Below are 26,971 nucleotides of genomic sequence, written 5' to 3'. Positions count from 1 at the left end.
GTGGATAAGCATAACATAAAAGCTTGAATAATATTTTTGCCTTTCAGTTTTTGTGAAATGGTGAGGAATACTGCTCATTTTGTACAATATTTGACCTTTTTACTGTATCCTGTACACTTTGTGTTCTGTAATTAGCAGCAAATTGCTTTTTTTTCTCAGTTCAATAATTCAAATCATTTTCAGTGATTGCCTAACCTTCAATCACTCGGTCAATGACACATGCTGATCTGTTTGGATTAGCAAGATCCAAATTAGCAAGTCAATCAGTGCCGCACAGTGTGCCATCATGGTGCCCTGGCTCCTGCTAACCAAAGGTCACAGGTTTGATCTCCACAACAGCCGAGCCTTCATCAAAAGTCATGATTCAGACCAAAAGCCCCTTAACCGACTATTAAATACAATAAATACGGTAATAACTGTCAGCTGCTACATGTAGCATGTGTGTACTCGCAACTGAGTTATTATTTTAGGAGGGAAAATCTAAATAGTGCCAGACAAGTAGTGACACTGTCGATGTTTCAACCAAAATGTCTATTGGTGTTTTTCAGCCTTTATGGCTTGTAACCTTGTTATGATCTTGTCCACCATTACAGGATGTTTTCCCTACTGTTTTATTTGCTTTTAGAGTTTAATTAATCTGGTATTTTAAAAAAACAACGACAACATTGCAGTGTTAATTGCTGTTGAATGTTAATTGTGATCCCTCAGATCGTGTATCTTTGTGTGTGTTTGTGTGTGTGTGTGTGTGTGTGTGTGTGAGTGTGTATATCTATAGATAGATAGATAGATAGATAGATTTTTTCTCCATAAATGTATGGTGTAAAGGTCTTTAATTTTGTCATTATAAAAGTCCTTTTTAATGGGACAAATGCACATATTCTAAAAATTGAGGGGCACGTGCTCTCCGCGTGCCCCCCAAAATCTACACCTAGGCCAACTGGCTACATACAATAAATAGTTATAGTAGGCTATATATGCCTTCCAAAAAATTTAGAAAATAGTGAATTAATTACATTCTATTAAATACGATAAAAGACTATTTACACAACAAAAAAACAAACACAAAAAATAGACAGAAATTTAACGTTGAAATTAAAAGGAATGCTAAAACTGCAGCTATTTACTTTTTTTGTTTTCTATTATTATTATTTATTTATTATTAAATCTCTGGAGAACGACCATTTACAACTTTCCATCTTAAAATGAGAGGACTCAAACACTTAGGCTACACAACATTGAAAACTTGAGTTCATTGTTGACCCATGCAGAGCTACAAGTGGCACTTTGACGCCATCCTACGACAGGTAGCGGTATTGCTAAAATGCAGGCTTTATTTTGGTAGCAGGAGGACAGACGTTAAGTGCAGAACTAGAAGGAAAACAGAGGTATATATCATAAAAATGTGTCCCTTTGTCTTATTAACACATCGAGCGATGAGTAATTAATGGTATGACAGGAATCTTCAGTTCTGCCGTGATTAATATGAGCGCGCCATATTCAAACAACCTCATGTATGGGCTTTAAAACAAACTGGTAGGGACTGTTCTTTATTTATCAGAGGAGGGGGTGGCCGGTGTGTGACTTTTTTTTTACCACCCAAAGCAAAACAAATATTTTTCCTTGAGCCTCCCTGAGTGACTGGTAACAGTTTGTTTTTCATGAGATTTTGATGAAATAGCACTATCTTAAACTCAGATTTGGTTATTCTTTTTTGTCTAAAGGAACTTTAAGGACCACTGGAAATTTAAAAATTCAACAATAATTTCTGTTTTACAGGGGTTTTTTGTAATGATAAATGGTGTAATTTGAGCCATTTTAAAGAAAATAGCTTTTTGTTTTTTGGGGGTTGTTTTTCATGTTGGTTAGTTAGTGCAAACAGTTTATTTTCTGGCAACATTTTAAATGAGACATGTAGAATAAAGTGATTTTGATGAAATACTTTTTTTTGTATTTTTTTTTTCTGAAGGAAGTTCATCTCACATAATCTGTTCAACCATAATTTCTCATTTTACAGTTTCGGGCTGTGACGAGTAATATTTGCATTTTTAGAGCATGTTTTCTTTAAAAAGTGTCCCTCCCATGAATCATAGTAAGCTGGTGGTAAAATTTGTAAATTAAACATAAGAACACAGCCATTTAAAGTTGCCCCTCCCACAAACCAAATTAGAAAATAAAAGTCCCTACCCAATTCCTAAACAATTATTTAAGCCCCTTTTCGGACCACCTCCCCCCTCTCACGAATAACGAACAGCGCCTTACCTTAATAATTCCGTAGCCTATATATACTAGCATCTTTGGCACTAAAAGTTTCTTCATTTCATTTCATTTCATTTATTGTGTTGTTGTGGCTTCTTTTTATAGCCCATGTCGTGTTACAAATGTTTACATTTACCTTGTTCTGCTTTGTTGTCCTCGTTTTTAGCCGTATTTCTGTGCAACTACACTACGAGTAAATAAAAAAATGGAGCCAAATTTCTTATCAGTGAACACACTTACAGGTTAAATAAATCGGATTCTGATTAACTTCTCCTGAACTCATCATGCATCGACTGCTCAGGTCTGCTCTCCAGCGGAGGAGGGTCAGTGTGAGGTCCCGGGTCCCTCAAGAAGACGCCGCCGCTCTCACTCCAGTCGCGTGTTCTTTGTCGCAAATTTTCTTTCCTTTTCGCTCCCGATTTTTTTTTATTTTGGATTTCATCAGATCAGTCAACATGGGCAAAAAAGAAGAAGAGGAGATCATCAGAATTGCGAAGAAGATGGATAAAATGGCGCAGAAGAAAAACGGGGTGAGAAGAATGGATGCTTACCTGCCCGCTGCTGCTTAGCCTATCGGGCTGATGTTGATGTGGAGCTAACGCTGGTGCTAATGCGCTATGATGGGGCTAGCTGCCGATAGTCCCGCTAATTCATCCTGTAGCCGGTTCTGCCATTATCAACACAATTGTGCACCAGTGTGTGGTGTCGTTAGAGTATTTTCCCCAACCCGTAATTACACAGTTACCCCTAACAACGAGCTGCATGGCTAACTTACCTGTGACTAACCGGTTAGCCGCAAAGAGCTAACTAGCTCTCTGTCAGCGGCGGCTCTATGAGCTGCTAGCGGCTAGCCACATAGCATCCTGCTAGCTTTGTGCCTTACAGCGCAATAACATGTAGGATGCGGGCATTTAAAGATAACAGCAATAAAGTAGCTAGTTTAAAATCAAAATCTGAAGGAAAATAATGCTCTTGTCATGAAGAATTTAGTCGTGTTTTGGGAATTTTGCAAGCGGCTGAGTAGCTAATGCGGTTACTGTTATGAATGCTTAACTGTTAGCCGCCTAGCTGCTGTAGTTACACTATAAGTAATCTAACGTATTAACGTTAACATGACTGCAGCTAACGATTAGTTTTATTATCGATTACTGTGGTGACTATATTCGAGTAATCATTTGGTCTTTAAAACGTTATAGTGACTTTGTTGTATAGATCAATAGGTTTTTTTCCCCTATTTTGAACATGTAAACAATAACAAAAAACAAGGGTAAACAAACAAATAAGATTTATATAGCACAATTAATTCCAGGTGGAAGCACAGTGTGCAGCACAAAGTGCGAGGTAGAAGTTGCAGGTACAAAATAAAACCGTCAACTGACCATATGAGCGAATTAAGAAATAAGAATAGAAAAAAAAATGAATCGTAGAATAATTAGCAACAAATAATTACCAAGATAAACAATAAACTAATAAAAGATACAAAGATATGTCAGTCAGGACTCATATATGTTCTTCAACTAGATAAAATAAATACACAAATTAGACATGTAGACAAGGATGTTATCTTTGAATTAAAATAAATGAATGAACTACAAATACAATAAAACTGATACACCTGTAAAAGTAAAAACACACCGAAGAAAAACCAGTAAAATATCATAAAAATAAAATACAATACAGAACAATAAAATAAACCAATGCAATGACCAGCAAACATATCATTTTACTATAAATTATTAGTTAAGCAAATATATGAATTACATGTCTGAAAAAGATTAGGAGGGAGTATACACTTAGACGGTCCTGTCCATTTTCTAACTAACTAACTAATGAATAATGAACTTAAAGGAATACCCCAACCGTAAAATGACCATTTGTAAATGCATTATTTTAACCTTAGTTTTGGAGTTTGACTTTGAAGAGAGCATAGTTAAGGTACACTTTTAGTTCAGATTTAAATACTTGTTTTTGTGTTGCTTTGTGTTTTAGCAAAAAATTCATGTGATTGGGAAATGCAAAGTGGGTAGTGGGAGGGATGCACAGTAAAAGCAACAAATATAACAATAATAGAAACATGAATATGCATAAAAGTAGTTTATGACGGCAAATTTGTTACATACACAAACTATTTTTTATTATTCAAATATGATAGTGTATGTATGTGACAATAATAATGATATGTGTATAATAATAGTTGAAGTATAATTAATAATAATAACTAGTAGTGGGCGTGAGGCAACCGCAGCCATCATCCGTGCACAACCATAATCTGAGGAAACCTGTGAGAGGAGGGAGTACAAAGGTTCTGTAGAAGAAACTGAGTTAGTGATGTGCAGTATTAAAACATAAATGTGTGCAGATGAAGAGAGAGAGAGGGAAATCTCACCGTGCTCACTCCGTCCCCTCCTCTCTCTTCTGCAGGCGGGGGCTTTGGACTTATTGAAGGAGCTGCGAAGTATCCCCATGACTCTGGAGCTGCTTCAGGTATCTTTGCTCATTTCTTCCCGAGGCTCACCGGCGGTGCTTAAACCCTGAAGCCCTCACACATTGTCTTTCCACAGTCTACCAGAATTGGGATGTCCGTTAACGCCATCCGCAAGCAGAGCACAGACGACGAGGTGACATCCCTCGCCAAGTCCCTGATCAAATCGTGGAAGAAGCTTTTGGGTAAACAATGCTTTTCAGTTCTGCTTAAATGTGTGTGACTTTGTTTTATTATCTGTGTTTTTCCTGGAGACATGATGTCCCACTTTTCTGTGTATGATTGTATCAGAGCCAGTTATTGCTTTTTTTTTGGAGCTGATTGGCTTAATGAAGCCCAAGCCAGTTTTTAATTCTTGCTTGTTGTAACACATCGCTCTCCGGGCACACCAGCTGTCAGACATGTCCTGATGGGCTTTCTTAAATAACATCCAACCCACAGTGTTGTGAGTAAGTGAGGTGTTCAGCACAAACAAATGAGCAGCAGCCAGCAGTTTCAGTCAAGATTTCAGTGACAACATCCACACTGATAGCAAGAGGTAGCTTTAGTTATTTTGTAACACAAGTATAGAATCACGTCATATTTTTCGTATTTGAATGTTGCTTCTGATATAACCCTTATTAGATGTGTTCAGGTTTTCTGTAATGTAATGATTTTATTCCTATATTTCCTTTTCGGTTATCACCATTATCATCACCATCATTATCATCATAATTAATGAACAAAATGGTGAAGATGGAATTTTAAAAAGGCAACACTATCACTCAGTTATTACCTTACGTGGCAGTATAATAGTCATTAAAGTCACTTTACGTCTACTAAAGTTATATTTTTCTGCTAAATTGCTGCTCTTGTGAAAAATCTATTTTAGCTTGTTTTCTTAATGTGGGGGTTGCTCAAACGTTTTTTTGCCACAGTAGTTCTGCATTGAGGGTAGTTGAGGCGTAAAGATGCAAACCATTTTGAAACAATGTACCTGGTGGCTTGTCTTGTTGTTTATTTTCTCAATTAATCGACTAGTTATTGGATCTATAAAATGTCAGAAAAATGTCAACAAGTGTTTCCCAAAGCCCTAGATGCCGTCCTCAAATATTGTCACATAAAAACAAAACATAAAATGCAAGCCTACTTCAAAAATAATACAAAATTAAATAGTAAATTATCATATTTTAATTTAGCAGAAATCCTAAAAATGTGCCTTGGGTTATATATATTTTCTATTTTTTTATCTAGACCATATTTCACACATGCAAAGAGCCATTTACAAGAAAAAATAAGCTAGATCTGAAGTATCTAAAGAGCACCCTTTATGTGTCCACCACAAAGACACAGTAGAGCTTCTACTCCATTGTCCTCACGACGTCCTCAAATGTCTTATTTCATCCAGAACTCATATTCAGTTTAATGTCGAAGAAGAGTAAAGAAACTGGAAAATATTCACATTTCAATGGCTGGGATCAGAGAACATTGACTTTTTCTCAAAAAGATGTTTCAAACAAATTAATTGGTGATTTTATTTAATCATTGACAGCTAATTAATAAATCAGTGCCGCGCTGCTATTCAGCTGGCAAGCATACAAAATTAATGACATTACGGATTTGAATGTTGTCCTCTTAAGTCGCTCTCTCGTGTTATTTACATACTCGCTTGTCTTCTGCCACTTGTTCTCTGATCAGATGAGCCCGGCGGTGGAGATAAACCTTCAGATGAAAAGAGGAAAGAGCAAACGACACCTGTTGTTTCTCCCGCGCAGGGCAGCCCGGAGGCAAAAGAAGAGAGGTGACACGAAAGATATTTGCTTTTTTTATGTTTCTTCTTATTATTTTTTTAAATTTTATTTAACCTTTATTTATACAGGTTATCTCATTGAGACACTGGGTTTCATTCTTAAGAAAGACCTTTTTCGGACAACATAGAAAATAACAATAATTAGTGACAGACAGACAGATTTATCAGTACAGTACATACAATATTTCAGTGAAAGTGGAAGCAGATTAAAAATACCAAAAAAAAGGAACAATTTTCCAAAGATGCTTTTTTTCAGTGCCCTTAAAATAAGTTTAAAATCCCCTAGTGGGATCAGTCTGGACAGCTTCAGATCCTGCTGTAACGTGTTCCAGGTTGAAGGGGCAGAGTGAGAAAATGCCTTTTTGCTAAGCTCTGTGCGTACTGAGAAACACTGAAGGTAATAGAGTCCTGGGAGCGTAAGCTATGAATGCATATTTCTGATGGTCAACACATTTTTTTTGCCATTTGGCTGCTGTAATGGGATGCATTTCTTATACTGGTTAGCTGATTCAAGTTCTCCTCTCTCGTTGCTCCCACAGCAGCTCCAGCAGTAACTCCAGCAGTAAGAGCGAACCCGCTGAAGTTTCCACCAACACGCTGATCAACACCTTCCCTCGTGCCCCCAACACCTCCGACTCTATCAGGCTCAAGTGCAGAGAGATGCTGGCCAATGCTCTGCAGACTGGAGGTGATCCTGTTTTCATAATAATATGGACAACACATGGTCACCACAGGATATCTGTTGTTACTTTCGACTTTATTGGCAGAATTTGTGACATTTGATGTCCACCGTCTGACTGTTGGTCTTTTTTTTTCTTTTTTCAGATGATTATATTGCTATTGGTGCTGATTGCGATGAACTCGGAGCTCAGATTGAGGAGGATATCCTTAACACTGAATTAAACATGTCTGAAAGTGATGTTGGTGTTACTTTTTGGATGCCACTGTGTTTTAAATTAGTTCTGTGACTGTTTTTGAGATGCTGGTGATATTAAGAAACACATAAGAGCAGTGCTCAGCATTTTTTTTCATTATTTATTGATTTTTCAATTACTGTTATAGTCCATAATATGTCAAAAACCTGAGGCCCGAGGTAATGTCTTTTGGACTTTGAGTTGCTTGCTTTGTCTAACCAACAGTCTAAATGCCTAAAGTAACACACGGAGAAAACCAAAAAATCTTCACATTTGAGAAGTCAAAAATGCAAAATGTTAAGCGTTGTAATTATTGAAACTTTTGTGGATCCACTTTATCTAATTAGTGAACTAGTTAATTCACTAAATGTTTTAACACAAACACACCTAAGAGGCCATAGCTATCAATGCAGTTCTTGGCTCTACTTTATAATGAAGCATGAAAAAAAAATACAATCTCAAAAAGTGAATTCCTTGACCTGCCATCACTTATCTTTCAAGAGTTTAAGAACACAGACATGAAATACAAGAACCGTGTGCGGAGCCGAATCTCAAATTTGAAGGATGTGAAAAATCCTAATTTAAGGAGGACTGTGCTATGTGGGAGTGTAACCCCCGAGCGGATGGCTAAGATGACCGCAGAGGTGTGTAGTATAATCATCCCAACACTGTCTTGACGAATTCTTAACATTTTTTAATTCAATCTTGTTTTAACTTGATCATATGTTGTATATCTCTTGTCACAGCAATAGGGGATATAAATCAATACACTTAAAGGCATCATAATTGACATTTTTCTGTTTTTGCAGGAAATGGCCAGTGATGAGCTGAAGGAAATGAGAAAGAATTTGACCAAAGAGGCTGTCAGGGACCACCAGATGGCCACCACCGGGGGCACTCAGACCGATCTATTCACCTGTGGCAAGTGCAAGGGGAAGTCCTGCACGTACACACAGGTACAGATGGCCATTTGTCCTTTATTTTCACAGTGGAAGCAAGAGAAGGATGCAATGGTTGATGGCAACATTTGTTTAAGAAGAGATTACATCTAATCTGTGCAAAGCTATGTGTAGATATAATCAATATCACCATTGTTAAACACACAAGTTACTTCCAAGGGGCCCATCTTAGACATCATAATGCACCTCTGCTGGAAAAGCTGATAAAGACTCAATTTGCATGGTTCAGTTGACATAATGGTGCATTGTAATATTTGTATGGCTGCATGCTCATGAGAGCATAATGTATAATGTAGCTTTGATGTTAGGTTAGACAGCAGCTTGTTAGATAAGATGATGTAATAAATAGTGAGTGGTTTTTTTTTTTTTTTAATTCCTAGGTTCAAACTCGCAGTGCTGATGAGCCGATGACCACGTTTGTCTTCTGCAATCAATGTGGAAATAGATGGAAGGTATGTTTCTTAAATGCAGGCTTCATTCACTCAGTCCTGGAACACATCATCCAGCATGTGTTTCCACAAAATATTTCCATGTCCGCTTTCCATACAGACTGTGCACCTGGATTTTAAGTCCCACCCATAATAAATACGTTAGTCCAGTTTAAATGTATTTGATTGATTAATTGAATAGATACATACAATTATTTATGCATTTTATAGACTAATCGATTTATCGATTTAATTGAAAAAAGAACTGGACTAAATCATTTAGTTAACTGTTCTTTAAAGATCTTCTACTTATATCTTGTGTACCACTGTATGTTAAAAAAAATCCAGATATGTAAACCACAGTTTCATAATTTACACCAAATATGTAACACAACAGTTTACAAAACACTAGTGATGTTTGAAAGTGGAAAAATTAAGAAAATAAATTAAAGCTCACATGGCGAACCTGTCCTTGAGTACCACTAGTCCTGCATGTATTAGTTCTCTCTCTGCTCCAACGCAGCTGATTCAAATGATCAACTTGTTATGAACTCCTGAAGCTGCCTGATGACAGGCTGATCATTTCGTCAAGCTGTGTTGCAGCAGAGAGAAATCTAAAAAAACTCAGGACATGTGGTTCTTGAGAAGAGGTTTGAGATACGCTGCTACATTGGAATACACCACTGCTTCTGGGTCGAGGTTTTTAATAAGAAATAAATGTTAGTTGCTGTTGATCTGGGAAATTTTTTCCAGCTGTTTACTTATTACTTGATCATCAGTTTTTTAATCTAAATATTTGGGGTATTAATATTTGTTTTTTGTGTCCTAGTTCTGCTGAATCTGCACGGCACTCCGACAAGTAGCAAAATTTCTGGACCAGGTTGTCTCTGCAACAGATTGGAGCTTTGTATTTCGTGGTACATAGTACACAACATGCCATACAAAGATGCCACCGGTTACGGTTTTGAAAAAATATTCTGTTCATAGATGGAGCTCATTGTCAGTCCCCTCCAATGCCCTCACCCCAAATCTTTTACTATTGACTATTAGTTGTTTTGTCACTGTCAAATATATGCGATCAATCTTGTCTCATTCTCTTTTATCTGCATTTTTTATATGTAGTTTTAACACTTTGGACAATGTTGTTTTGCTTTTCCCTCACAACATTGCATTGTTTTATTTAATTTCCCAATAAAAGTGTAATCCATTTGATTAAAAAGAAGTGCTTTTCATTAGTCTTCAGTCTCCTCTGGTTATGTGAATCTTGAACATTATACTAATGCAGTTAGGGATCTGAGAAGACAAAAACACTGTGTGTGTCTGTGTGTGTTGAGGAGTATACATTTGTTATTGGAATATTCATTACATCAAAGTGAATGCTGATGTATGCATATTAATCTGTCGGGGGACGGGATAATGTCATTGGCACAACCAGAGAAAACACACAATTGTTTCTCTTTCCTCTAGCTTTTTTTTTTTAATTGCCAGGTGCAGCCACTTAGTGTCGACGAGCATTGGGCTGCTTTACCCTCACACAAACCGAATCCAGAGCAGTCACACTAAAGTAAGTCTGTTTTATCTTTTAACTTGAGGAAGGAAAGTACTACAGATTCAATACAATGTTAAAGGAATACTTCACCCCCAAATGGCCATTTGTATATCACAAATTACCTTGATTTTGTGGAGAAAACTGTCTTGCTTGAATGTTTCCAAGGAAAACAGCATTGATTGATTGTAGAAAACTGCCACACAGCCCGTGCGGAATAATCCAAGTCTCATTTATCCAGTTGTATGCTCTGTACTTCCCAAACACATGCATTTTCACAAAAAAAACCCCATAATTTTGGAGTCTGGCTTTGGAGAAAACATAGATTTTACTTTCAGTGAAAATGCATGTGTTTGGGAAGTACTGAGCATACAACTTGATAAGTGAGACTTGAATCACACTGCACAAATTGTGTGAGTTTGTAAACAGATGTTGATATAGTTTTACTGTTGTTAAACGTGTCCCCAATCAATCAGGGTGTTTCCATTTTCTTTGCATATTATTATATATAATCACCGACTAACTAATTTATAAATGGACATTTTGTGGTTGGAGTATTTCTTTAGACTATGTGACTCTAAATGATGGTTATAAGGAATTCCCATAAAACGAAAGAAAAGTCACAAGTTGTCACTGGAAAAAAACACAATTTCCATTAAAAAAAATCAGTTATGAGAAAATGTCTGTTAAATTGAAGGATATGTCCCAGTTCAGCCACAATATAACCTTTTGTATATCAGTTAGTTATGCCATGTTGCCTCGAATTCATTAAGAAAACTTTGATTTTCTTGCACAGAAAACATATATTTAGATCACATGGTTCCCATGGTCATGGAAAACCTGGAAAAGTAATGGAATTTCACCATCACATTTTCTTGGCCTGGAAAAGTCACAGAATTGGGAAAAATCACTGAAAGTTATAGTAAGGTCATGGAATATTGTGTGCTATGAAAATGTTACAGTAATCTTCAGTGAATAATCCTCATCGTAAGATAACTGCAAATTTATTTTCAATAAATAATAATATATGAAATAATGCATCTCTAATATGTGACGATGCGTGACATTTATCGGCCATCACAAACATTTCCATGTCCTTGATTCTGTCCACAAAAAAATGTGTGAGAATCAGTTGTTTTCTTTTTCCAGGAAAGTTTTAATACTTGATGTTTGTGCAGTTTTGTGATCAAATCATTCCAGAGTCGGTAAAATTATTGTGCTTTATTTTATCTTAATCAAAATGCCCACAAGTCATTATTTTCTTGGAGAGTAGCAGAAAAAAAACTAAACCATATACTGTAAACATTCACATTATTTGTTTTTTTTAAAAATGTATTCTTTAGTAAACTCAGCGCAAAATAACACATTTCATATAGTAAACAGAAGAAGAAACAACATTTATAGGCATCACTCCAAACCATTGGCTTAGATTGTGTTTTTGAGGTTGATCTGCGCGGTGTATCCATCAGCTCAAATTGCACATAGTAAGTTAAAGTTAACTCTAAGACAAGTAGTGCCACCGTGAAGCACACAGGTTGGCAAGAATTTCAGATCAAACAGCCCTATCCATTGATCTTTGTTTTGTCTTCAGCGAATAAAGACATGTGTTGTCACCACCCTCCACCATACTGTTTGGTAGTGCCACCCCAAATGGGCCGGTGCAGTCACGACTAAGGAATCAAGACAAAACACATGCGATAATTTGGCCAAAGAGAGGGACGATTTCCAGTAAACTGGCCTCATGCTCCAGTAACCACCCTTCTAGCAAGAGTCTGAGAACAACTTTTGCCCATGAGAAAGATGTCATAAAATTGAATGTCAAGGCACTTCGCCATGTGAGGATCTTGTCTTTGAGTGACGTTTGTGAGGCAACAAAGTAATTTAACTAAAACTATCAGAATACATAAAAGTATTTAATACTTGGCAACTCCAATTTTAGTCAGTGGAAACGCTCTCGTTAAACGTATGAACACAGCTTGCATGGTAGCTTTGGTGTTGCTGCTGACCTGGCCGGACCCCAGTGTCAATTTCAGTCAATTTAATTCAATTTCATGTTGCAGGTGAGCCTTCTTAAAGGTCCAGTGTGCAGGATTTAGTGCCATCTAGTGGTGAGGTTGCAGAACGGAAACTTCTCGCGTGTGCTAAGTTTGCAAGAAAGTGGCTGACGCAAAAAACGCAAATGGTCCTATCCAGAGTCAGTGTTTGATTTGTCCATTCTGGGCTACTGTAGAACTGTAGCTACTTAGGAAGAGGACCTGCTCCGCATGTAGCCATAAACGTCTTATTCTAAGATAATGAAAACACAACAATTCCTATTTTCAGGTCATTATAAACTAATGAAAACATAGGTATTAATATTATGTAACATTTCTGCAAATAATTCCCTTAAATCCTACACACTGGACCTTTAAGTGAAAATGTATTTAAACGCTTTATTTTACCCATTAATTTTTAAGTAATTTCCCGTTAATTTCCAAGAAGTTTCGTGAAGATTTGGATGTATTTAGGTACTAATTATTGGTGAAATACAAACAGTTAATGCACCTCTCATAAATACATTTTTTATAACTGTCAAATTTGTCTCCAGGCCGACCAACAAGTGGCATGAATGGAGAATTGAAGCATTGTTTGACATTATGGAAAATGCTCTTTTTAGATAAGAAAATCAACACCACTCTCATGTTTTTAAACTAAATATAAAGCTACAACCAATTAGCTCAGCATAAAGACTGGAAATGAAACTACTCAGAGAGAGAGAAAAGAAAGTCTTAAATATTGACTAGCTAAGCTAACCAGCCTCTGATTGTAGTATTATATTTCGGGTTAATTTTAAGTTGGATTGTTGACAATCACTCCAGACCCCGCAGCATCGTTTAGTTTCACTTTCACCCGATTTCGGTAGTAGGATGACGGTCAGCTCACCTCCCTGCCCTCCCATTCACTGCTGGGGGCTGATAGTTGTACTATGAATAGACCATATGCGTCCATCCACAGACATTCAACTTGGAAAGTATGTCCGAGCCTTTAGCCAACAGATATGAGAGAGGTATGAATATTCCGATCTAACACTAACAAGCAAATGAACATGTTTCCCAAAATGTCACACAATTCCTTTGAAGGTGCTGTGTGTAATTCTGGAGAAAGATAGTTGATTGTTGAGTCTCACCTCTTGGTCGTTAAATACAGACGCTTTGCAAAAGAAAGTAAATAGTAATGTCTTTAACTTGAAAAAGTTAGTGTACAGGCTGCCTTAAAATTTTTATTTATTTTTTTTCTTAAAAAGTTGAGATAATTTTGTAATGATTCATCTTGTCTTCTCAAATTCAGTCAACTTAAAAATTTTAAGGCAGCCCGGACACTAGCTTTTATAAGTTAAAAAATAGTTTCTTTTTACAGTGTGGGTTGGCAATCATACCGGACCTCGAACCCAAAGCGTCGGTATTTACGGAGCTGGAAATGAGACTTAACAATCAACTATCTTTCGCCAGAGTTGCGTACAGCCCTTTTAACGGTCATGGCTGCATAATAAATAAATATTTACTTGGGTTTAAATGTGGCAGTTCTGTAAAGGATATTTCAATTTCCCTCCAAAATGAGTACCAAATTCATTTGAAAATTCACGGAAATTATTAGGAAATTACAGGCCCATAAGATAAACCCCAAATTCTAAATTTTCCGACAGTGACCAAACAGTATAGTTGACTCAACCATAGGACTTAAATATAATTTGTACTTATTGTTTTTTTCTGTATTGGCAATAGATATCAATAAATAAAAAAATACTTTATCTGGTAAATAGAATTACTTCGGTTCTTATGTCACACTGGTAAATCTATATTAAACCTATGAAGTGTGCACTGAGAAACACTTAAATAAAATTAAAAAATCAGTCTTAAATAGGCAATCTTCTGTGGTTCAGTAAAGAAAGTTAAAACACCCTTCCACCGTTGATTTGAGTTTCGTAGGGAAACAAATTGCACACCGTGACAAGAGCTATCGTTACTCTCTGTTACTTCACTGATAACCACACTCACAGCAGTTTCAATCACGCACAGTTTCTAAACGAACTGGAGTTGCCAAGTTGCTGTCACAGGTACCGAAATGTGAGGTTAGGTAACAAAAACAGGGTGAAACCAAGGTAAAATCATACGGTACCCCACAAAGCTGCCTGCAAGTAGAGCTAACACGTAGCTTTTGACTTGAGCTTTGATTTTCGTACGCAGTTAATAGAACCAGGCGTTTCTACATAAAATACCCACAATTCCATTTTTACTATTTACAAACTCATAAATATATATAGTCTACAGTAGGAATCATTTTCCCCCCAAACAATCATACAAAAAAACAACGGACCATAAAAAACTCTGAACACAAATAAAATAGATTATTTCTATCAAAAGAAAGAAAACAGAAACAGAACATATTCATATTCCTTTGGAGTGTTTTGCTATGTTGATCTGTAGCAGTACTTGTGATGTCGAGCCCTCGGGAGATATTTTGAGACCTGAGTGTCTTCAGTCAGGTGCAGATCACAATAGCGCTGAGATCCCTGGGAGGGGCCAGGTCCGAGGCCCGGTTCATGTAATCCTACTCTGAACATACAAAGAAAAGTTTAAAAAAGGGAGGGGGGGGGTCGGGGGGGGGGGGGGTAAAGAGAGTTAAAATATCACAGGTCATCACCACCCTAAGATTCGGGGGACTGCTCTGACAGGGTGTTGAGCAGGTTTTTGTAGGCTGGGGAGTTCATGTAGCGGGGATACGAGTCTCTTTGCATTAGTGTGTAGATCTGCAGCTGGGCATCATCGAACGTGTGCAAGTTGGGTTCTTGCATGTTCCTGTTGATCGCCTCACGCACACGGGAGTCAAGGCTCACCTGCAAGTCAAGAACAGCAGTAAAAATTAGGAAAAACAGTATGTACACATTCTTTAAGAGGCCCTATTGTGCTCATTTTCAGGATCATATTTGTGTGTTGGGGGTCTACGAGAATAGATTTATATGGTTTAATGTTCAACAAACACATCATGTGACTCATACAGCCTTTTGCTGCAGCACCTCTGCCCTGTTTAAAGAAGCACAAACTGCAGCACAGGAATTAACAACAGGTCATAATTCTACCATGGAGCATTAAATTAACACTACTGACATCTGTACTTTTTTTTTTGTTATTTATACTGATGACTCCGCACTATAATGCCGGAGGCATTATATTTTTTGGTTATCTGTCCATCTGTCTGTCGCACTAGCACGAATGCCATATCTCAAAAATCGCTTTGAGGAAATTTCTTCTTCAAATTTGGCACAAACGTCCACTTGGACTCAATGATGAATGACTAGCATTTGGTGGTCAAAGGTGACCAAGTCTGTCGCACTTTTGAATGCAATATCTCAAGGATGCTTTGAGATAATTTCTTCAAATTTGGCACAAACGTCCACTTGTACGCAAAGATGAATTGACTTGAATTTGGTGGTCAAAGGTCAAGGTCACTGTAACCTCACAAAACATATTCTTTGCCATGACTCTGAATTTTTGCTCTAACTATGAAAAAAATCACATAAATCCAATACCCAACTTTCCCAACCACAATCCCAAAATGAAGCACATACCAAACTGGGAATTTGGTATACTCTTACACCCCTACTGATGACAAAATTAATATCACTCTCATGTCTGTATGGTCAATATGAGCCTGCAATCAGCAGCCGGTTAATTTAGCTGAGCAGAAATGCTGGAAATTTAAGGCAGCTAGCCTGAAATAAAATAAAATATAAGCAAAAAGAAAACATCAGAATGCCCATCGGACGTATTTAGTAAACAAACTTATGTAATTAAAAGTAAAGTAATAATGTAATTTGCAGCTTCTTAAAATATGATTGAGGATGGTGATAGTGACTTGCAACAGTTGCATTTCTAGTAGTGATGAAATGGCGGTCATAAATAAAACAACCTTGGCTCCAAATGGACTGTATTCATAATAAATACACCACAATAATTATAATAATTAACGCTGATTAATCAGTCAAAACGACCAGTCGTCCTTCACCAACACACCATGAGTACAGCAACCAACAAACGTGTCAACAGTCACAGGGATGTAAGTAGCTCAGGCTCAGCAGGGACGGAGGGCTGATATCAGAAAATGCAAACACGCAGTCTGCAGACAGTTCGTAACAGACTTGGCTGGCCGACTTCACTAAAAGTCGATTGGCTGTTGAAACAGGTGACACGCTGTACGTTCTGCAACAAGGTGCTGGTGACTTACAACTTTTCCTTGCAACACTCCAAAACTGTTTAATATATAGTCCAACAAATAACCCAAATTTGTTGTACTATTATATATTTTTTAAATTCTTGTAAAGGTTATATAAACCAAATATAACGTGTTAGTTAATCAGATGTAGAGGCGCTGATCAGTGAAATTTTGTTATGTTTGAACAGATAGCTGCCAATTAGTTTTATTTGTATTAATTTAGGGTTTTTATTTCTTTTTTAATTATTTGTTTTTGTTTGAAGGCACTTTTTACTATGTAATATACTAGGATTTTTTTTCATAAATTGATGCATTTTGTTAACATATAACACTGTCTATATCATTATTATTATTATTACATAAAAATCTAACACAAAACAAAAAATCATTGATGCTGAATATGTGTTAGTTAATGCTAGAATTATCCTAAGTCAACTCGCTGATTGGCTTACGTATCTACTTCCCTAAAAGAAAAAGAGAAAGTTGGTAAATGTGGAGTCAGGAAGACAATTTTACCAGAATATAATGTTTTGCAAATGCATCTCTTAGTGTGACTGTAATCAGGGAGAATGAGATAAACAGCATGAAGAAAGGTCTTCATACTGTAGCTCCCTTAAGTGCAATTCATTAGCCCATCCACGAATGACATCTGAGCTAATGCTTTTCTTCAGACATCCTCAGGGAGATGAGATGAACATTTGTGTGATTTCATAAAGTTTCACCCTTGAAATAAATTCATTTTTAACAACACAGTGTAATCAAGAGCTGTCTCTGACCTCTTTAGGCGAGAGAATGGAGATGTAGTCCTCGTAGATGACCCGAGCCCTCTCCTCTACCGTACTCTTATTGGCGTCTTTGCTGAACTCTTCGCAGGCTAACCAGAAGAGCATGTTCTCCTCGCTGAACTCGGTGCGAAGAAACTGTCGGAAGGAGTTCCTCCCCGCTGGGCAACACATTAGCTTATCAAACGACTGCCCCCACGAGCGCACCTCCTCCAGCGTGGGCTTCGGGCTGCAGAGAGCATGGATAACATCGGGGTGAGTGATTATAACATTGACCTCCACAAATATGTTTAGTGGATATTTGTGCAGTGAAATCCACTGACCAGTCTTCACAGTCCGCGGTCCCTTCTTTGACGTCATAAGACGCCTTTCGGTTCCTTTCATCCCGGTCTTCATTCCTAATGGTGAGACAGACAAACTGATTATTAACTGTGCATCATCGTTATGATTTTACACAGATGAGGGCCGTGGCTGCTGACATGTTTTTGGTTTTCCATCTGTCCATCCATCTCATCCTCATAATGGCGATAACCTCACGGAATTTCTTCAAATTTGGCACAAACATCTGAACTGATTAGATTTTCGTGGTCAAATGTCAAGGTCAACGTGACCTGGCATCTCTCTAATTCTTGTGAATGAAGAACATCTTGACAAAATTTCTTCAAATTTAGCACAAACATTCACTTAGACTCAATAATAAACTGATTAGAATTTGATTGGGAAAGGGTCAAGGTCACTGTAACCTTGTGTCTGTCTCATTCTCGTGAATGCAATACCTCAAAAAGACCTTAACGTTGCTTCTGAAATTTGTATATCCAAAAGTCAAAGGTAAGCTTCACTGTGGCATCATAATGTTCTGCAAAAACGCTTTTCTGGACTTTATTGAACGCCATAACTCGGGATCAGAAGGAGAGTTTGTGAACATATTTCACATTCGGTTAGTTACTCAGTTGAAAACACTAATTTTGGGTGCCCACGAGGGCCAAGTATTGGTATCTACTGAAAAAACACAGCAAGAAAGTAGTACTGAAACTTTTCCATCAAACTATACTTCTATCTGATGCGTTGTGGAAAAAAATGACTATACACATGATTTGCTCGCAGCTAATCATTACAAGCACTGTTAAATTTAATGCGACGTGTGATTGCTGCACTTCCGCAGCAGCTACAACCCGTACAGTCTGTGGTGTGGTGAAGTTGAGCCCGGCGTATTTAGCAGACTTTACAGGTCAGCGTACTGAGATGTCAAAGTATGATGGCATTTTCTGCATCTGAATGCTTCCATTCAAATGATAAATATAGAATAAAGTACAAAAAATGGCAGTATAAATTGAAGTTAATATTGGTATCGGCATCATTTTAAGGGTACTGGTATCTTTTTAAATTTAAATCTAATTTTTAAATTTAAATAATACCCAGCTCTAGTGCCCAGCTTGAAGAGCAGTGATTGTATAGATCTTCTGTGCTGCGGGAGGAAGATGTGTGTGAATCATTCGAGTTTTAGAATTTGTAGCGTCTTTGCAGCAATGTCCATATTTCAAGCTCTCTCTACTGACGTGGCTACAACTTTGTGTTCATTTCTGTTCCTCTGGTCGTTCCCCACTCATAGTGACAAAGCTTCACTCCTCTGTCAACATAGTTTCTGAGGGAAGACAGCATGTTTCTTACTAGAATTTATTTAGTGGACTCATACAAGTCAATATAGTGCTAACATGCCGTTTAAAATAAAATTACACTTTATGATTTTATAAAATTCCTTTACAGTCTTCACTACATATATGAGTCTAGACAGATGTATTTTTTCAATTCCATAAATACTATGAGATTATTGTGATTGTGAATTGTTTTGGCCTCGGTAATTGTGGAGTGAAAATCTGTTATTGTGCCAGCCCTATTTCAAACATTTAAACATCAATCTTTTCTGGCTTTCTTTGTCTTCTATGATAGTAAAACTGTATTATCTTTGATTTTTAGGCTTTTGGTCCGTCAAAAAAAAAAAAAAAAATTCAGGATGTCGCCTTGAGTCTGGAAATTCCGATGGATTTTTTTTTCACAATTTTCATTATATTTTATAGATTAAATGATTAGTCGATTAATCAATAATATGAATGAATGCTCATTGTTCATTTTAAAAAGAGATGTAGCAGGTAGATATATAAATACTCATGACAGATACATACATAAATACTACAGTACATGGTAGCACAGGGTTACAACGGTATGAGTTTTTCACGGTGCGATAACTGCCTCAGAAAATATTGCGATATGCGATAAATTATATGAAAACCGTCAATTTTCCAACCTAAAAACTGCTACACTACTGCAACCCTATATAGCAGTATGTTTGCTTATATATAAATGTTTCTAAATTTTGTTCGATTTTTTGTTTTTTCACAGTCTGCTCACTTAACTGCAGAGATTTCAAGATCTCACATTTGTCACATTCTCAGTAGATATCTAACTGATGTTTAGGTTTTACATTGTAGTAAGGCTGCTGCACGTCCACAGATTTCGTGCAAAAATACCAAGAGTATAAGACTGGAGCCAGAACCTGCTGCTGCTACACAGTGGCTCAGGCTGTGCTGTTCTGTGTGCAGTGATGTCGGACATGCTGCGCCACGACCAGCGAGTTCTCGGGTGGGGAGACCTACCAGGAACAGCTACAGCAGCAGCACCAGCAGAAGCAACATGCATTTGAGCCCCGTGGGTTGGCCTGGCCCGGCTGGCCCTGCTGGGCCGGTGCAGTTCCCCCCGCTGCCGACTCCTGCTGCACCGACATCTGCCTCTTTCGCATCTCCATCCGCTCTGATCCCATGGGCTACAGACAGAGGAGAGGCACTGAGTTTAGTGTTTTATATGTCATGAGGAGATTTTATCTTGTGGTAAGAAAATCTCTTGACCTGCGATGGATTTGTATGAAATCAGTGCCAGTGTGCGGACAGCACTGTGATGACACCAAAGAGCAGTGTGAAATCATCCATTACACCAGCACTTTGATCACATTCAGGTTGATCAGATTTATTTAATTCACCACTCACTAGCTGACACCTATATGTTTGTCATGTGTGAAGGAAGTGTTGCTGATGCTCTCTGGTTGGAGCCTAGTAAGAGCATGTGCTGGCATGCCCAGAGGTCACACTGTAAAGGAATGCTGTTTTGCTCAATTCGGGGGAAAAGTATGGAAGAATAATTTGCTGATTTTTTGTTTTTCCTGCTGCCAAATATGCACCCACCAAGCACATTTCAGTGCCTCTAATCCCACACTGGCTGTATGTTGCCTTATACACTCCAACTGCATGTGTGAAAGGGATGGATTGTTGACCATGGCCTCAATGTTTATAATCCAAAATTTAAAATATCCCATTTGCCTGAGTAAAAGCAGTGCATTAAAGGATTTGCAATGCTCACTGGGCCCAAGAGGAGCAAAAAAATTAAATGCATGTGAAAATAATGTACATATCTGTCTCTTTTTCAGGGTTTTAATTTGTCACTCTGTCATGCACCTTAGGGCAGAATTTATCATGCTCATGGGGAATTAGTATATTATAATTGTCTAACAGAATCCCCATTAAGGTTTGGAGGCCTATAGATACAGACAGGCTCCGCTCACAGAATGACTTCTTGTCTGATTTTAACAAATGTGTCATCACCAGGTCAGACGCTGCCAAATCCTGTCAGATCATTTTATGTAACAAAGCTGTGGCTTCCAACACAAGGCACCATCCGGCTACTACCTGACACAAGAAACGATGCTTTAAAAAAAATGTCAGGAGATTTGGTACATGGGGGGGGGGGGGGCGAAGGCGCAGCTTGCAAATCTATAACCGCAGCACCGCTCTATCACAGCCTTTCAGTGAATACAATACCATTTGGTCATTTCTAAAATGGATCCGAGCGCGGTTTCGCTCCGATTCAAAGCAGCTGCAGATTTCGTGCGTCTTGCCAAATGGCATATTTTACGCGTTAGGTGTCGGGTACTTCAAAGCTGACACAATTGCAGTGCGCTATGGCTTGACTCAACGGCTATAGACGATGAAATGGGGGGTGGGGGTGGTCGTATCCATTCAAAGGATAAATCATGATAACACCAAATAAACCGACGTTTTGCTTACACCTTACCGTAGCAGAAATGTGAGCGACACTACGCTATAATGGTTCTTGAACGATTAAAAAACAAAACAACAAAAAAAAAACATTGCAATTATCAACTCGCACAACACCATCAATGGAAAGTGCCACCATGAAGAACCGTAGAGCTTCTTCGCCCTGGACAACCACCGAAAAGACACTGCCTAGATCTGTTAAAAGCCCCACTGTATACAGCAACATAGTGACATGCCATTTCAAATACCGGGAAACGGCCCTAAAACGCTCCGCTCACGACATGTCCGTGCAATGATACATCGGTTTGTCACCAGTACTTACAATTTCACCATGTATGCACAGCGAGAAGAGGTAATTCTTTGCCTTGATTACATCCGATGGCACATAAGGATTTTTTTCTCCCCGACCGGCTGCTTCAAGTCAGTACGCATGCGTCTTATCTCCAGCTCGTAGTAGCCCAGTGAAGAGTAAACCCCGACAGTATGGCACAGGTTTTTACAGTGCAGGTCCTTTAACCTGCCCCGCGCGCGGCTGGAAACAGACTATTCAAGCACCCAAGGCTGCATGGTGTCAGTTTATAATAAAGAGAGAGCAATGAAAACAGGAAGAAAACACCCACACACCTCACTCGAGCTCATATTTCATTGAAAGTATTTAAAACGCACAAAACATCTATAAATATTACCCCAAAAGCCACCATTTCGTTGGAACGTGCGCCTATGTGCCTTTAGCCCGAAGTCGCTGTCTATGGTGCTGAAACAAGCTGCAGCTTTGGACTAAACCTCTCTGAAGGATAGCATGACTTTGACAGCAAATGTTGCACCATTTATGAAGTTTAGTGTCACATCCAGGGGCGTAAGTTTCGTTTCAAAATTGGGAGGGGCACATGAGAAACTGAGGGTTTGGGATCCATCCTCCTAGGGGATTTTTATGCATCAACTTTCGCCTTTTATGTATCAATTTATGGTGGAAATGTCTTTAAATGTTAGATGGATTACAGTAGCTCTTGCTCATGTTGATTTTTTTCCTGTCTAGTTTTTCTTATTTTTTTTAATTGCTTTCTTTTTATATACACCAATATAGTGTATGATATATATACCAATACAGACTTATTATAATTATATTATATATATTGCCATGTGTGTTTTTTACCAGTAGAATTGATTACTCAAGGCCGCAGTGGGAAATAGACAGATAAAGGAGATTACTTTGCACAACAGCTACATTCACAATCAAACATAATGACAGGAGATATCTAAAATAAAAAAAAGAACAACAACAAAACAAACAAAAAAACAAACAAAAAGTGCAAAAGCGAAAATAAATTACTATACTAACCCAAATCGTACTGATAAAGCAATAAAAACTACATGTAACATATGATAAAGATTTTAAAAATCACTGTGTAATGTTCAATATGGCTTAATGGCCAATGTTGCTTTTCTAAAAAGGCAATTAAAAAGTATATAAATATATAAAGTATGAACAACAGCATCCCTAAAAATAAGAAATATAAAGATCCTTAAAAAAAAGGTAGCTCTCTGAAGCCCCTCCGACTCCTTAAAAGTGCAGAATGGTTCAGTCTGCCCCTGCACTAAGATTTATCTCTAAACGCAGCAAGAGCTGAGTGAGTGACTGCTTGGGCTGGAGCACCAGCTGTCATGTCTTTCCCCAAGAAAAGTAAATTGCAGTTCCAAAAAGAAAAGAAAGAAAGGGAAAAGAAAGAAAGCAAACAGACTTTGTAACATAACATAAAATAAAAAGGTGTGTGAGAGAGACATGGATCAAGAGAGTAAGGGAGGGGGGCCCACAGAAAACACTATAGGGCCCAGAATTTGGTGCAACGTCCCTAAATTTACACGCACATACGGCATACATATTCTCACATGCACCACATTTATGTCATTGCACACAACACACTGACTCACATTCACACTATTATCTCCTCTACTGTTTTATCCTGAATCTTTAGCATCCGGTTGTTTTAACCTGAATTAAAAACTACTCAGCCACAGCAGAGTCGATTTATTTAAAACTTAATAAACATTGCATCCATGGCTTGGCTTCTCCCCATGCAGGTGTTTATCTGCATTATCCTTGTGAAGTTAACTTCACATTCAATCATAGTTTGCCATTTTTTTAATGCGAGTTATGCACAGTGCATTTCATTTGAGCATTTAATCTAACTGTTTCCCAGATGATTGCCAGGCCCCTGCTGTTCAATGTGATCTGCAGGCCTGCAACCAATAATGATCCAGATGACAACACTGCCATCTGAAGGCAGCTACAACTGCAGCACTGACATGATGCGCTCCATGCACATGATGGTTAAGCACTGATAAAGCCTTCAATTGGTGAATTTGTGAGCAGTACGGTTTGCAAGACATGAATCACATGAAATTAAATATAATCTCTGATATTTTAAGTGTTTGTGTGAGTATTATGCTCTGCTACTTTATTTCTAGGGTGATACAGAATTAAGCTGGAGATCTTTGGATGTACATTTTCACACATGCATTTTTAATGCAATCTACTGTACGCCCTTATTAATGCATTCCTTTTAGGTGCACATAGTGTTTTGCTTTGTACAAACACCAGATGGCACTCCGCCTATTCTGCTAATGTGTAGAACAACATACTGTATTTGATCTAATTATCTACTTTAGTTTACACCAACACATTTACTGTCTGGGTCACATTGTTAGTCAAGATGCTTTTTGATGCTATATAGAAAATTAATGTCCCACGCTGTAATGAGCAGTGCTGCAAAATATGAGTAATACAAGTATTCCTACAGCGCCTGACACAACACAGACCTGGTACTGCTGTATGATATCCAACCACTTAAAATTTAGGCATCTCTTCTGTGATTTTGTCAAAAAGTAGTAGAAAGAAGTGGGTTTTTTTCCCTGTCCAGATTAATTACTGTGCTGAACTGGGGCATGCCCTGCCCATCCACACGCCGTTATTCCCCTCCAGAGATATGAGCATGTGACTTTCTCCACAACACTCCATTTAACACCTTCCCCTGTGTTCATGTTATGCAACACAGGCCCACAAATAGCCATGAGAGATTGATACATACACACGCAAAGCAGCGACTGATACTTTACGCTGTTGTGATTTTGACAGACTTTTCCCTCCGAGGGCACAAGTGGAGGAGGGAGTCTGAAGGTCACACGGAAGAGTACAGAGCTGGGGGGACAGGATGAATAAAGTCCTTACAGTGTGTGTGATTAAGGGGATTCAAAGCATTGTGGAGCTTTGAGGGAGGAAGAATTAACTGTGGATTCCATCATTGTAGGTCAACATGCAGACAGGCACCAGAGATGAAAGTGTGGTCACCAACATCTCCAGAGATCATGCATGGCATCTGTGAGATTTTGAAGGTAGCGGTGAATCACCCAATCATAGCAACAAAGATGGCAACAGCATATTTGATTTCTATTTCCTGCTGTCATCGTTCCTCTAATTAAGTTTCCCCCAGGTGTAATCATCAGGTTGCTCTTTGTTCTGTAAATGTCAGACTCAATTTAATAAAATACAATTAGTGTCTTAATCCTTGTAACCAATTTGCATCTTTTCTTTTTTTACTTAAGCATTACATTATCAGCCTCACCTAAGGCAACATGCAAAATGATTGTCCAAAGTACCATCACCGATTCGTAATAAAGATAATTCTATTAGATTTAATTTAAAGACATTTTAGAGTCTTTCAAGTGAAACTTTTTGTCTAAGTCTAAGCTTTTAATAAATGGTCTTAGCACTTTCAACATCCAGACCTGAGTGTGTGCACTCTCACTTCAGTGATTGCACCTGTGACAATTATCTGGAGCCACTCTGATTGCCCGGCACCTGACATCAGCTTTGGTACATCTGTGAGCTGCAACTTGTTTTTGCATGCCCCTGATAAGTTGAAATGTGTAGGCTCTGAGCCCATTTATTGACATTTTGAAATTTTTTTGTCCTCTTGTTTTAATTTGATCTTAATTCTTCCCTAGTTTTGTCTCAGTTGTGTTCAGTTCAGCTCTTTGGTGTTGCCTTTTGAGCATCCTGTTTCTGCTTTGATTTGCTTGTCTAAGCACTTTGTAAACTCTTTTTAAATGTGCTGGATAAATAAAGTGATTATTATTTATTATTAACTTCTTATTGCCACATATAACCCTTGAGATGTCTTCCTCTAACTACAAAAGCGGTTCACTACGCTCATGATTTCATTCAACAGATCATCTCCATTAAGCCCAAGTTTCATCTGGTCTTCCAGCAAAAGGGGCGCTTATTTCCTATCTATTTATTATTGTATGGGTCATGAGTAATTAAGCACAGTGAGAATAACATACATGCTACAATGACATCTATCACCAGGAGCTCAGATTTTACAGTTACCCCCCATAACTGTGAAAGATGAGCACTTTTTGCTAGCAGTGAAGAAAGTATACTCACTCTTTACTCAAGTATAATTGGAAATACAAAACAAACAAAAAAAACTATTATTATTATGTTTATTATATATTATTATATGTTTTTATGCAAAAATCTTAACTTATAAAGTAATGAAAGCTTTCAGATAAATGTGGTGAAGTAAAACGTACAATATTTCTCTCAGAAGTGTGGTTGAGTAGAAGTAAAAAGTGGCATGAAACTCAAGTAACTTTTTCACGACAGACATTTTTAACTGGTCACTGTAGGAAAAGTACAGGTGTTACTATTAACACTAATAATGGCGTTGTTGTGTTCCTTGAGTCTTACAGTGAGCCAGCACTCAAGATCCTGAAATCAAAGCAACTAAATGCAATTTAGTTATCATTTATCGTTAGTTTCATCAATTACACCTGTGCTTTTCCTACTGACAAGTCAAAATGATTAAAAAGGCCTATTGTTGTGCAATAAGGCCCTTTCTCCACTGTGTCCTAGAAGCTATCTATGAGTTTAAATACTTCAATGAAATGAAATAAAATTGGTTATTAAAATAAAAACAGGTGGATATAACTAAACAAGTGGCTGTTAAATTCTCTGTTACTAACTACCACACAGGTTTTGATCCTTAATGGCATAAAGATGTCATAGCAGGAAAAGCAAAGCTGCAGTGCTGTTTCTGTGCATGTTGCTCACTCTGAAAGTTGATTGTTGGTGTTATGAGCAACACCTGTAGTTTTTCTGACATTCTGAGTCCAAATGTCTGCTATGGAAAATGAGTTTCAATCTCAAATGGATTAATGAATTTATTCAACAAAAAAAGAAAAAATACAGTTAAACAGTATGACTTAGCATCTTAAAATTAACATCCACAAGTGCAGATTTTGGGGCTTTCTGCTGCTAATGTGAAAAAAATGACATAAAGCTTTTTTGTGGCTCGAGAGAGAACTATGAGAAATCTAACCAATTGCTTCAAGTGATGTCACTTGAGTCAGTAGACGGGTTTCCATTATAGTTTTCTACATAACTTAAGCAATATTTTCGAA

General features: G+C 37.7%; 2 protein-coding genes across 4 annotated transcripts; one reads left to right on the top strand and one right to left on the bottom strand.

The window, feature by feature from the left end:
* The first annotated feature begins 2,565 nt into the window (after nucleotides 1-2,565).
* tcea1 (transcription elongation factor A (SII), 1) lies at nucleotides 2,566-10,065 on the top strand. 2 transcript variants are annotated; one of them, XM_042497759.1, is made up of 10 exons: nucleotides 2,566-2,786; nucleotides 4,678-4,740; nucleotides 4,818-4,923; nucleotides 6,416-6,518; nucleotides 7,070-7,215; nucleotides 7,353-7,409; nucleotides 7,931-8,085; nucleotides 8,251-8,397; nucleotides 8,781-8,852; nucleotides 9,658-10,065. In XM_042497759.1, exons 1-10 carry the CDS (start codon nucleotides 2,712-2,714, stop codon nucleotides 9,664-9,666), a joined length of 933 nt encoding a protein of 310 aa, XP_042353693.1. In that variant the 5' UTR covers nucleotides 2,566-2,711; the 3' UTR covers nucleotides 9,667-10,065. The 2 variants fall into 2 exon arrangements, with proteins under 2 accessions (XP_042353693.1, XP_042353692.1); XM_042497758.1 differs by having other exon boundaries at nucleotides 7,067-7,215.
* A 4,993-nt stretch (nucleotides 10,066-15,058) lies between these two features.
* rgs20 (regulator of G protein signaling 20) lies at nucleotides 15,059-22,219 on the bottom strand. Of its 2 annotated transcripts, XM_042497899.1 has the most exons (5): nucleotides 21,831-22,219; nucleotides 20,057-20,223; nucleotides 17,729-17,803; nucleotides 17,400-17,634; nucleotides 15,059-15,247 (listed from the first exon to the last, which is right to left on the bottom strand). In XM_042497899.1, the coding sequence occupies exons 2-5, from the start codon at nucleotides 20,218-20,220 to the stop codon at nucleotides 15,059-15,061; spliced, it is 663 nt and encodes a 220-aa protein (XP_042353833.1). In that variant the 5' UTR covers nucleotides 20,221-20,223; nucleotides 21,831-22,219. The 2 variants fall into 2 exon arrangements, with proteins under 2 accessions (XP_042353833.1, XP_042353834.1); XM_042497900.1 differs by lacking the exon at nucleotides 21,831-22,219 and having other exon boundaries at nucleotides 20,057-20,822.
* Nucleotides 22,220-26,971: the final 4,752 nt, after the last annotated feature.

The sequence above is a fragment of the Plectropomus leopardus genome, chromosome 12, assembly GCF_008729295.1.
Source record: "Plectropomus leopardus isolate mb chromosome 12, YSFRI_Pleo_2.0, whole genome shotgun sequence".
Taxonomy (NCBI): domain Eukaryota; kingdom Metazoa; phylum Chordata; class Actinopteri; order Perciformes; family Serranidae; genus Plectropomus; species Plectropomus leopardus.
This window is presented reverse-complemented; position numbering and strand designations above follow the sequence as displayed.